This window comes from Oratosquilla oratoria, chromosome 27 (assembly GCF_046742065.1).
Source record: "Oratosquilla oratoria isolate Oo_2021 chromosome 27, ASM4674206v1, whole genome shotgun sequence".
In the NCBI taxonomy this organism is placed as follows: domain Eukaryota; kingdom Metazoa; phylum Arthropoda; class Malacostraca; order Stomatopoda; family Squillidae; genus Oratosquilla; species Oratosquilla oratoria.
In genome coordinates, this window is record NC_134803.1 from 16,862,141 (window position 1) to 16,875,612 (window position 13,472).

A 13,472-nucleotide genomic window follows, 5' to 3' on the forward strand; every position below is an offset into this window, starting at 1 on the left:
TAAGTCGCATAGGTCGTAAGTCGACGACTACCTGTATACGTATACCGGTAGTGGTAAATTTTTAGTTTCGACCATGGGCGCAATATAGCAATAGAAAATTAATTATTAATTTTGTAAATTATAATATATCAACGTAATATGCAATTTTGTGAGTGGAAAAAAAGGTGCTAAAATAAATTTCGTAAGTAACGAAGTCATGTCGGACGAATGGTACACCATGTTTGTTATGATAGATGCCGATGTTGAAGAAATGAAAGGATGATAAATCCGTCTAACCTAAACTAAACTAACCTAACCTATGTTTGATAAATCATTACCTGCAAATTAAATGTCATCCGGCTCGTCCTCGTGAGAGACGTTGGCAGACGACAAGATGGCATCCCGATCCTATGCTACCGACTTCGTTCATTAGCATATTTTCTTGTAGCATGGTATTTTTTACTTTCATTTCCGCCCACAAAATTGCATATTACGTTGATACATTTTAATTTACAAAATTAATAATTAAATTTCTATTGCTATATTGCGTCCATGGTTGAAACTAAAAAAATACCCCGGTATTCAATATGGAATGTCAGCATACGCGGATTTGGTCATATACGGTAATTTCAGGACCCTAACCACCGTAAATAAACAGTAAATAAAGCTTTAATGTACTGTATAAAAGAGGGAAAATACACGAAAATAAAGATACATGTACGTATATGTATACACTTTCGCTTAACGACCAATTCGGTTAACGACGGCGTGCTGGTCCCAATTGTTGTTGTTAAACAAGGAGTACCTGTATATGTCATGTTCCCACCATGACATGTTACACAATAGACTCGTGTTTTCACCATGACATGTTACACAATGGACATGGGCATTGCACACACAAATTACGTGGAAGACTTGGAAGCCGGCAGCGGAGAAATACGAAATCAGGGCCTCCTGCCAGCAGAGGTCAGAGGGCACATAAATCAAATGAAGAAAAGAAGTAGGACCCCCACTTCCATGCCCCATCATTTATATATAGTAGATAGCTATTAGTGACTATATTGTGAGCCCTCTTCACACAAAAATAAAGATACTGGTAAATTGTGTGGAGTTGGGTAAATAGAAATAGGATAGGTTACATAGACATACATTGGCACCTGTGGCATGGCACTGGTGTTGTACAGCTGTAGCATAAAAAATATGTGTGGGCACTTTTGAGCTCTCCTGATTACTGCGCTTACATCCTGTTCACACCGACTAAATTGTAAGTACAAGAAATATTGTAATTAGATTCATGTATTAAATTAAATGAAGTGCGCTCCCAAACCTTCCTTGTCTGGTGAATTGAAAATTATAAGAGGCTAAATGTTACTCTAGGACTTTGATTGCAGGAACTACTCAAATCACAGCTTATGATTTGATGTACCAACTCAAATACAGAGCCTAGCATGTGACATACGGACTACTCCAGAAGATTGAAGTGGCATTTCAATATATAAATGAAGAAATCATGAAAAAAACTCATCAAAACCTTGATACATTCAAGTCTTGAATATACATCAGTTGTATGGTCCTCACACAGAATGAAAGATATAAGCAAGATGGACAGAATACATAAGTCAACAACCATACTGGTCCCCAGCCTTGCAGATAAACCATTAGGAAAGACTGTACGCACTGGGTCTACCAATTGAAGAGAAGGCGATATGATTACAGTATTCAGATTACTAAAACGGGTAAATTGCACTGGCAGAAGATCTCCTGATTAAAGATGGGAGGCCTCTAGTAGGTCATGGGAGCAAATTAAAAAGATCATATGTCAAAAAATCTGAAGAAATAGTTTCCGTTATAGATTAACAGATATGTGGAATAGCTTGAGCTCAAAGAATACTTGAGTTCAAATCTAAATATGATAATGGGTAATCAAAGATATAGATTAAGTTTGAATTGTATATGAATTTTATAAAAAAAAAAAAAATTAAAATAGAAGACAGGACACTGAGTTATTTCTTTCCTGTATATTACAATTAGGTAAATACACAACAAGTGATAAGGATGAACCAAGATGATGAAATTTTCTTTCACTGCAAATTGCCTTTATTTACTTACTATATCTTTTATCACTATTTCTGTCAACCTTCAACAAATCTTTACTAGTAAAATTTGAAGACGTATATAAAAATTTTACAGAATTTTATACTCTATCTTTTACCAATTCTGACCACCAATCCCTTAAAACATATAAGCATATATGCTCCCCATATAATGGTGTTTCCAACCAATATATATTCTATTTACCCTAGTTGACATGTACTAAAATTACTTTATTAACAAAACAACACATGAGGACATACTTCTACTGGTTTGGTTTCTGCTGTTGCTGAGCTCTGAGGAGTAGGAATACTCTGGGCAATGTATGCAAGCTGTACCAACCGTTCATCTGTGGATAACAATATTAATTAATCAACTACATTGGGACCCTTATAGAGCTCACCAGTATTAGCTCTTTTCAACAAAGGAACAAATATTCCATCCTGCAAGACACTAAACAATCACATTCAGTTATTGGGTGCACCCCATAATTACTATGGTCTTCATTCACTCAATCATCTCATCAGACTTCAACAAGAAAAAAATATATGCAGTGTGCCATAGTTTAATTGATGGAAACAGAAGTAGGTCACTAAGAGCATACCTATTTTCTTGTATACAGATGCCCCTATATAATTTGGAAGGATTAAAGGAAACAGACCCCATGAAAAAAAGAAAATGTATTAAGTTAATACATATACATATATATACATAAATATATATATATACATATATATATACACACACACACCTATATATAAAGGAGGAAATAAAGAAGAACCTACCAACTATAGACCAGTCTCTCTAACAAGTACAATAGCAAAAATTTGTGAAAGAATTATCAAAAGTAGATGGGTAAAATACTTGGAAAAAAACAACGTACTAAATCCAAGGCAATTTGGATTCAGACAAGGACGATCATGCGTCACCAATTTAATATGTTTCTATTCAAGGCTAATAGATATAATACAAGAAAGAGATGGATGGGCTGATTGTGCATTTCTAGACCTAAAAAAATCTTTTGACAAAGTACCACATAAGAAGTTGCTTAAGAAACTAGAATCTGAAGGAGGAATACAAGGTAAATTACTAAATTGGATGGAAGACTTTTTGCAAGAAAGAAAAATGAGAGTAGTGATAAGAAACCAGCACTCAAAATGGAATGAAGTAATAAGCGGTGTCCCGCAGGGAACAGTTCTGGCCCCAATAATGTTTGCTATATATATTAATGATATGGATGAAGGAATTGAAAGCTATATGAGCTTCTTTGCAGACGATGCAAAACTACTGAAAAGAGTGAAAACTGAAGAAGATTGTGAATCACTACAGAGAGATCTAAATAAAGTACAGGAATGGAGTAGGAAGTGGGAGATGGAGTTCAATACAAAAAAGTGTAGTATAATGGAATTTTGAAAAAGCAAAAACAGAATAACAGGATCATATAATTTGGGAGAAGAAGGAATAAAAAAAGTAGAAAATGAGAAGGACCTGGGAGTCATTGTTATGAATAATATGTCACCTGAGAAACATATAAATAAGATTTTTGGAGAAACTTATAATTTAATAAGAACAATCAAAGTGGCATTTACATACCTGGATGAAGAAATGGTGAGGAAAATCCTAATCACCCTGATAAGACCAAGATTGGAATATGCAGCAACGATATGGTCACCAAGTACAAAAAAAATGTATAAAAAAACTTGAAAGAATACAAAGAGCAATTACAAAACTGGCACCAACACTCTCAAAACTATCATATGAAGAGAGACTACAAAAACTTTAACTACAGACACTAGAGCAAAGAAGAGAGAGAGGAGATTTGATAGCTATTTACAGAATCATGAAAGGCATAGAAATTACTGATAGAGAGAATCTGATAAAATGGGATGACAGAAATACAAGAGGACACGGAAAGAAAATAAAAAAAGACAGCTATAGAAGAGATTTGAAAAAGAACAGCTTTCCTCACAGAGTAATAGACAGTTTGAACAAGTTAGATGAGAAAGTGGTGTGTGCAAAAACAATACATGAATTTAAAAATTGTTTAGATAAAATGAGAAATGAAGACGGGACCCCACGAGCATAGCTCCCCTTCCCGTAAAATACAACTAGGTAAATACATACTACTGAAAAAAGTGAACACAGAAGAAGATTGTGAATCAGTAGAGAGTGATCTAAATAAAGTACAGGAATGGAGTAGGAAGTGGGAGATGGAGTTCAATACAAAAAAGTGTAGTATAATGGAATTTGGAAAAAGCAAAAACAGAATAACAGGATCATATAAATTGGGAGAAGAAAGAATAAAGAAAATAGAAAATGAGAAGGACCTGGGAGTCATTGTTATGAATAATATGTCACCTGAGAAACATATAAATAAGATTTTTGGAGAAACTTATAATTTAATAAGAACAATCAAAGTGGCATTTACATACTTGGATGAAGAAATGGTGAAGAAAATTCTAATCACCCTGATAAGACCAAGATTGGAATATGCAGCAACAATATGGTCACCAAGTACAAAAAAATGTATAACAAAACTTGAAAGAATACAAAGAGCAATTACAAAATTGGCAATTACAAAACTATCATATGAAGAGAGACTAGCAAAACTTGAACTACAGACACTAGAGCAAAGAAGAGAGGAGATTTGATAGCTATTTACAGAATCATGAAAGGCATAGAAATTACTGATAGAGAGAATCTGATAAAATTGGTGTGTGCAAAAACAATACATGAATTTAAAAATAGTTTAGATAAAATGAGATATGAAGACGGGACAACACAAGCATAGCTCCCCTTCCCGTAAAATACAACTAGGTAAATACATACAGTGGAAAGTTGAACAGGAATGTCAAAATGTATCTTTAAAGAAATAGTGCAGCAACAAGTTAAGGAGAATGCCAAGGAAACGGTGATCCAAATGATTAAAGAGAAAGGCAACTTAGTTAGGGACACAGTGAATAAAAAAAAGATGCCTTGTAATCTATGGCATTAAAGAGAAGCATGATATTCCTAGATATCAGAGGGAAAAAAAGGAGAAAGAGATTGCTAAGGAAATTCTAAAAGAATTACAAGCGGAAGGACAGGGTTTAGATAGGGAAATTGAGGCGACTTATAGAATAGGTAGATACTCTAAAGAAAAACAATACAGGCCACTGAAAGTAAAGCTTAGATCACAAACAATTGCAGAGGAAGTACTATCCAGAACAACAAAATTAGCAAATAGTGAACAATATAAAATTATGGATAAAAAAAGAAACGAGTGAAGGTGAAAAAGAAAAAGAACTTGGAAACAAAGTGAAGGAAAAAAACGAATCAAGAAGAGAAACTGTAAAGAATTTTTTTTTGGATTGTGGTGGACCGACTGAGAAAATGGTACATAAGGAAAAAAGAAACAAAGCAGACAGAAAAAGACAAGGAGAAAGGAAATTAAAAATAACTTATACCAATATAGATGGAATAACTTCAGGTATGAATGAATTAAATGATTATCTGGCCTTAGAAAAACCAGACATAATGTGAATAGTGGAAATGAATTAAAGTGTACTCTACCAGCACTGTGGGACAAGGTTTATACAATTGTTGGACAAAAAATAGAAAGGATAAACAAGGTGATGGAGTACTAATTTTGACTAATAAAGATTTAAATGTAACAAAAATAACTGAAGGAGAAAATAATGCAGAAGCAATTATGATACAAGTTGAAAGCAAATATATGAGGAGCAGAAAATTTGTAGTGGTCTATGTGCCCTCGAAAACATAGTCCTGGACAGAAAGTGATCATTCCAACATATTAGAAGATACAAAATAAGAATTAACTAATATACTGAAGGTCAGAGGAAACAGTAATTATGGGTGACTTTAATTCAAAAGAAATATGTTGGGAGGAAATGACAGTGAATGGTGGAGAGGAACTCTGGGGCAACGTTCTGCTCAACATGACCATCAAATACACAATGACTCAGTGGATAAGGGAAAATACCAGATACAGAGGTAGTGAAGAACCAACAAGGCTGGATTTAATACTTATGACAGAGCCTGAAATTGTTGACAAAATTTATTACAAAACTCCGATAGGAAAGAGTGACCATGTACTAATAGAATTTGAGTTGAAAGAGCAAATGGATCAAAGCAGAAATGATAAACATAGAATAGGAAGACTAATGTACAACACAAATTTTGCAAAACAAAAAATTCTTTCATAACGTGAACTGGGAAAAATTCATAAATGAAGAAACAGGGATGGAAGAGAAATGGAATACAGACGCTCCTCTACTTACGTTCATTCATTTGAACTGTAAAAAAAAAAAAAAAAAAAAAAAAAAAAAAAAAAAAAAAAAAAAAAAAAAAAAAAAAAAAAAAAAAAAAAAAAAAAAAAAAAAAAAAAAAAAAAAGTGAATTTTTTAGTTTAGCGCGCTCTCCGTAGTTCAACCGATACTTGCCCATGACACTGCGTCCATTGTTTACATTTCACAAATGATAAACTGATAATGCCTAGCCTCATCCTCCTTCACCATCTCAATTTATGTTGCTTGAATTTAATTTAATTGAAATTAATGTTATTATTTTACAATGTTGTGTATAATTAATGATTTAGGGGTGTTTTATAAGATACGGTAATAGAATTTATGGATGTATAGTACAGTAACAACTTACGTTCATTTTCAACTTACGTTCGGCCTTTCGGTACGTAACTAAAACGTAAGTTGAGGAGCGTCTGTATACTTAAAGAAATTTCTAACGAGGGAGTGAATAAATACGTACTCAACAAAAAAGGAAAGAACATACTGTACATAAAAAGCTGGTACAACAAAAAATGTAGCGAGGCAAAGAATAAAAGAGACAAAGCTAGGAAGAAATGGAAAAATACAAGAAAACAAGAAAATGGCTAATGTACATCAAACTAAGAAATGATTATGTAAAAATATGCAGAGATGAAAAGAGAAACTAAGAAAAAAAAATAGAAAAATGCAAGGAAGAACCTAAACTATTTAACAGGTATGTAAAAGGCAAACTAAAGAATAAACAAGAAATAGAAATGCTGCGCCAGGGTAAATACAAATGTAGAGAAGAACTGGAAATGGCTGAAATTATGAACCACTTCAAATCAGTATTCACCATAGAAAACTCACCTAACTGTGAGGAAATAGAGAGATATCCCCCTCAATGAAAGAAATAATTGTAACACAGGAGGAGATCAGCAACCAAATCAAAACCCTTGATGTCAGAAAATCACATGGCCCTATATCCCAACTTTTTTTCCACCCCTATTTTCCTCCTCACCTCCTCATTTCTCATTCTATCCAACCTTATAACCCTACCATACTTCTTAGACATTTCATCTCAAACACATTAAAACTCTTCCTCTATTATGTTCCACGTCTCTGCCCTATACAGTGCTGTTGGCACAATCACTCACACTCACATGAACAGTGATCGAAGAGGGACGTCTTGAGAATACACTCAGGACTGCTATTTAGTGATTTGCGGGGAATTATTTTGGAACCAACCAACTACTGCCACAGTGTTTACATAATACAGGGAGTTACATAGTTAGGGTGACTGACAATGCAGTCTTTGTATCTTTATTCTTTTATTCTTTTTTCACAATCAGCGACAATAATAATAAAAAAATAAAAAAAAAAACAACGAAGGATTTAGGTAAAAAGAACCTACAAAAAGATATCTAGAAGTAAGTATAATTGAGTCTCCATTTGGAGTATTACAAAAAAAGTACTTGAACGAGACCCCCAAAGACATACCAAAGGTTTAATAGAAATGTCTTCTTGGGATTTAACAGGGACAATAGCAATATATATAGTAGGATAGATACAGAAAGAGAACCCAGGTTTAAAAATATAAGAAATAGGAAAATCAATGAATTGTTAGATAACATAATCAAACTCAAAAGTGAGTGCAAAAGTATATATAAAGAAGTAGCCCTATTAAGAAAGGCCAATGAAGAAAATAACAGGGAAATAGATGAGTTGAAAAAGGAACTGAATAGGATAAAGGGAGAAAATAAGAGATTGAAAAATGAAGATATGAATGAGGCATTGAAGAAAGAAATGAAGGATCATATACAGGCAGTTACTGAGAAAGTGGAAGAAAATATCAAAGAAAATGACTTCCAAGAAATAAACGGTGGAGGGTGGAACAGGAAAGTAAAAAATGATCTTTTAAAGAAATAGTGGAACAACAAGTTAAGGAGAATGCTAAGGAGATGGTAATCCAAGTGATTAAAAAAAATTATCTTTTAAAGAAATAGTGGAACAACAAGTTAAGGAGAATGCTAAGGAAATGGTAATCCAAGTGATTAAAGAGAAATTAAAGAGAAAGGTAATTTGGTTAGGGATACAGTGGACAAAAAAAGATGCATTGTAATCTATGGTTTTAGAGAAAAGCATGATGTTCCTAGGTATCAGAGAGAAAAAGAGGAAAAAGAGAGCACTGAAGAAATTCTAAGAGAGATTCAAGAGGAGGGTCAAACTTTAGATAAAGTCGAAGAAACTTATAAAACAGGTAGATACTCAAAAGGAAAACAATATAGGCCACTAAAAGTAAAACTTAGGTCACAAATTATTGCAGAGGAAATACTAACTAGAACAGCAAAACTAGCAAGCAAAGAACAACACAAAAATGTATGGATAAAAAAGAAATGAGTGATGAAAAAAAAGAAAAAGAAAAGGAGCTTAGAAATGAAGTGAATGAAAAAAATGAAAAAAGCTAAGACTGAAAAGATTTTTTTTTTTTTTTTTTTAAAGTGGTGGACCTGAGGCTGAGAAAATGGTATATCAGGAAAAGGAAACAAAACAGACAGAAAAAAAAAAAAAATTTAGCCTATACCAACATAGATGGAATGATATCAGGACTGAATGAACTAAATGACTATTTGGCATTAGAAAAACTGGACATAATGGGAATAGTAGAAACTAAACTAAAAGGTAATCTACCACCAAATACTGTGGGACCAAGTCTATACAACTGTTGGATGAAGAATAGAAAGGAAAAACAAGGAGGGGGAGTACTATTTCTGACCAGGAAAGACTTATATGTGACAAAGATAACAGACGGAAAAAACAATGTAGAATCAATTATGATAAAAGTAGAAAGCAACCACATGAAAAGTAGAAAATTTGTGGTAGTGTATGTACCCCCCAAAACACAGTCCTGGACAAAACACGATCATTCCAAATGGGACCTTTCACAGGGAGCAAATTGATACCAGACACCGCCAGATTTTGTAATTCTTGCCGGAAAATAAAAAACATTTTGGTCAAGTTTTATAACCTTACAGAGGTGTATCGTTGTACATTATTGTGTCTGAAATTTAAGTCAATTAATTTCATGATTGCAAACAGCATATAGCATTGTTTGAGCCTCTATTTATAATCACAGATATTCGTAAAACAGACTATAATTGTATCAAGCCAAGCAATTTGTCATTTTCTACCGACTTCAATGGACGTATACTGATATATACTTTCATTTGAATGCACCAAGCTATAGGCAAATCCATGTACTGTAATGTATCGAAAATATAATTTTGCATCGAAGACTTAATTTTTTCGGTACGATAAACTTTGTCTTAAGTTATATATTTTTTTTTAATCTGACGTGCAGTTTGCCACGGCACACGTAAAATTAGTCATATTTGTTTGAAAATAGTTCCCAGCAGATCTAAGAGGCTATTCTTTACAAAACTGTCGTTAACTTTGTACGACCGCCACCACTGTTGTTATTTTTTATCTTACTGATTATCTTCATATACAGGATGTGACAGTGATATCCATTATTTTTCAACATTCTCAGATAAAATGCACAAACCGAAATCAACATCATCTTATTTTTACTGCTCATAGTTACTTCAGTAAAAATAATTACCTATTTCTAGTTTTACCTTATAATTAAATTAACAAAGCCTTATCACACACCAGTAAGTAAAAATTATAACATTACGAGTCATGTTTTTAATCTTAAATACATTTATGCAGCAATTTATGGCGTACCTTTTTTTAAATATCGGTTTCCAAATTAGCTAAGTCACCCCTTTGCCTCATGAAATCCGAGACAATTGAAAATTCTAGCGCTAATAGGAATCTACGAGCCTGACTGCGAAAGGTCCCATTGTTGGGAGATAGTAAGTATGAACTGACTGATATACTGAAAGAGGAAATACAGTAATTAAGGGTGATTCTAACTCAAAAGAAATATGTTACGAAGAAATTACAGTAAATGGTGGAGACGACATATAGGGCAGCATACTACTTGATATGACCATTGAATACACAATGGCTCAGTGGATAAAGGAAAATACCAGGTACAGAAACAATGAGGAACCATCGAGACTGGATTTAATACTTACATCAGAACCTGAAATTGTGGACAGAATAGATTACAAAACACCAATAGGAAAGAGTGACCATGTACTAATAGAATTTGAATTAAAAGAGCAAATAGACCTAAGAAGAAATGAGAAACAGAATAGGAAGACCAATGTACAGTAAAACGAATTTTTAAACAAATTAAAACATTCTTTCATTATGCAAACTGGGAAAAATTCCTAAAGGAAGAAACAAGGATGGAAGAGAAATGGAATATACTAAAAGAAATTTATAACGAGGGAGTGAACAAATATGTACCACAACAAAAGCAAGAGAGAGCATACATAAAGAACTGATACAACAAAAAATGTAGTGAAGCTAAGGATAAAAGAGACAAAGCCTGGAAAAAAGAGAAAAAACAAGCAAATAGAAAACATACATCAAATTAAGAAATGATTATGTAAAAATATGCAGAGAAGAACAGAGAAATTATGAAAAAGAAATAATAGAAAAATGCAAGGAACAACTTAAATTATTTTACAGATATGTGAATGGTAAACTAAAAAACCAAACAATAAATAGAAAAGCTGTGTCAAGGAAGTCATGAATATACAGAAGAACATGAAATGGCAGTAATTATGAGCAATAATTTCAAATTGGTATTCACAATTAAGAACTCACCTAACTGTGAGGGAATAGAGACAAAAATCTAACCCAATGAAGGAAATAACTGTAACAAAGAAGGAAATCAGTGAAAAAAAAAAAAAAAAAAAAATTCCTGTCAGAAAATTGCATGGTCCAGATGGAATTGTAAATTGGATACTGAAAGAATGCATAGAGGAGTTAACAGACAAAACATACAATATAATCAAATGCCCGTTCAAAGGAAAGGTACCACAAGACTGGAAAAATGCAAATATTCTACCAATATATAAAGGAGGAAACAAGGAAAATCCAACTAACTACAGACCAGTCTCTCTAACAAGCACAGAATAAAAAATAAGTGAAAAAGTGATCAAAAGCAAATGGGTTAAACACCTGGAAGAAAAAACTAGTGAACCCATATCAATTTGGATTTAGACAAGGAAAATCATGTACAACCTGATCTTCTATTCGAGACTAATAGATATAATACAAGAGAGTGATGGATGGGCAGACTGTGCCTATCTAGACCTACAAAAAGCATTTGATAAGGTACCACACAAGAAATTAATAAGAAAAATAAAATCAATATATGGCATCGAAGGTAAATTATTAGAATGGATGGAGGACTTCTTGACTGGGAGAAAAATGAGGGTGGATATTAGAGACAAATACTCGAAATGGGAAGAAATGATAAGTGGTGTCCCACAGGGGTCGGTGCTGGCTCCAATCATGTTTGCCATATGACATTGATGGAGTTGAGGGTTATATGAATTTCTTCGCAGATGATGCAAAAATACTAAAGAAAGTAAGAACAGAGGAGGACTGTGATTCATTACAATCAGACCTAGACAAAATCTGGAAATGGACTCAAAAGTGGGAAGTCAACTTCAATATCAAGAAATGTAGTATAATGGAGTCTGGAAAAAGCAAAAACAGAATTTCAAAAAATTATAAAATTGGTGAAGAACAAATCAAAAAGTGTACTCAGAGACTTTGGAGTAATAATCAGCAATGACATGATACCAGATAAACATACAAACAAAATAGTTGGAGAAACCTTCAACCTATTAAGGTCAATGAAAGTGGCATTTGATTTGGATGAAGAAATGATTAAAAAATGTTAGTTACATTGATTAGACCAAAACTGGAATACGCAGTGACACTATGGATACCCAGAACTAAAAAGAATACAAGGAAATTAGAAATAATATAGAGAGCAACAACAAAGTTTACAAAGGATTACAAAGGCGGAGCATGCCGACAGGAGACCTTTTGATCCATATCTAGGTCGGATGCGAAAAAAATCATATTAATGATAAAATAATAAATAAAAACTATGATAATGTAAATAACAAATAAAATACATAAATAAATGCATAGGTATAGTTAAATAATAAACAGAGGTAAATAGTAAATAATAATAAATTGACATATAACTAATAATAAATAAAAATCAGACAGACAAATGATAACAAAACAAAAACAAATAATATAAGATATATTATAATCATTACAGCATCTTACTTAGGTATTTATCTAAATGATTCTTAAAGCTTCGAACTGAACTACATTGCACTACCTGTGCAGGAAGTTTATTCCATTCATTAACTACACGGTTGGCAAAGTTGTTTCTACCTACTTCCAAATTGAATCTATTTCCAGACAGTTTGAGACCATTGTTTCTTGTTTCTTGTTGGCACCAGCTCTTTCCAAATTAACATACGAACAAAGATTATCCAAATTGGAACTACCAACACTGGAACCGAGAAGAGAAAGGGGTGATCTACAGACTATCTACAGACTCATGAAAGGAATGAAAATCCTTGATAGGAATGATTTACTAAAAAATGACAATGGAAAAACAAGAGGTCATGAAAAGAAACTCAGAGGATAAATATAGAAGAGATCTGGAAAAAAAAAAAGCGTCCCACACAGAGTGCACATCTGGAATAACTTAAAGAAACAGTGTGTGCAAATGCTATTCAAGATTTTAAGAAAAAAGTTGATGCTGAAAGATACAAAGACAAGATACACCACAAGCATAGCTCCTTTCCCATATAATACAACTATTTAAATACAACTAGGTAAATATGACCATTGAATACAGTGATTCAATGGGTGAAGAAATACAACAGATATAGAAACAATGAAGAACTGTTGAGACTAGTCTTAATATTCACATCTGAGCCTGAAATTGTGGATAAAATGGAAAACAAGACACCAGTTGGGAAGAGTGACCACATACTAATAGATTTTGAACTAAAAAAACAAAATAATGTGAGCAGAGATGAGAAACATAGAAAAGGAAAACTAATGTACAACAAAATGGGCTTCGAAAAAATTATTTTTTTTTTTCATCAAAATGCAAACTGGGAAATTTTTTTAAATGAAGAAACAAAGATGGAAGAGAAGTGGAACATATCAAAAGAAAAA

The 13,472-nt window shown here is 32.9% G+C and overlaps 1 protein-coding gene across 11 annotated transcripts in view; it reads right to left on the reverse strand.

Annotated features, from left to right (window-relative positions):
- The window catches only part of Vps13 (vacuolar protein sorting 13C), a 1,483,510-nt gene that overhangs the window by 1,039,333 nt on the left and 430,705 nt on the right, over positions 1-13,472 (reverse strand). For all 11 annotated transcript variants that reach the window (XM_076210284.1, XM_076210280.1, XM_076210283.1 and 8 more), the window contains one exon: positions 2,334-2,419. In XM_076210284.1, the coding sequence (XP_076066399.1) occupies positions 2,334-2,419 (86 nt within the window). The remainder of the gene's footprint in view (positions 1-2,333; positions 2,420-13,472) is intronic.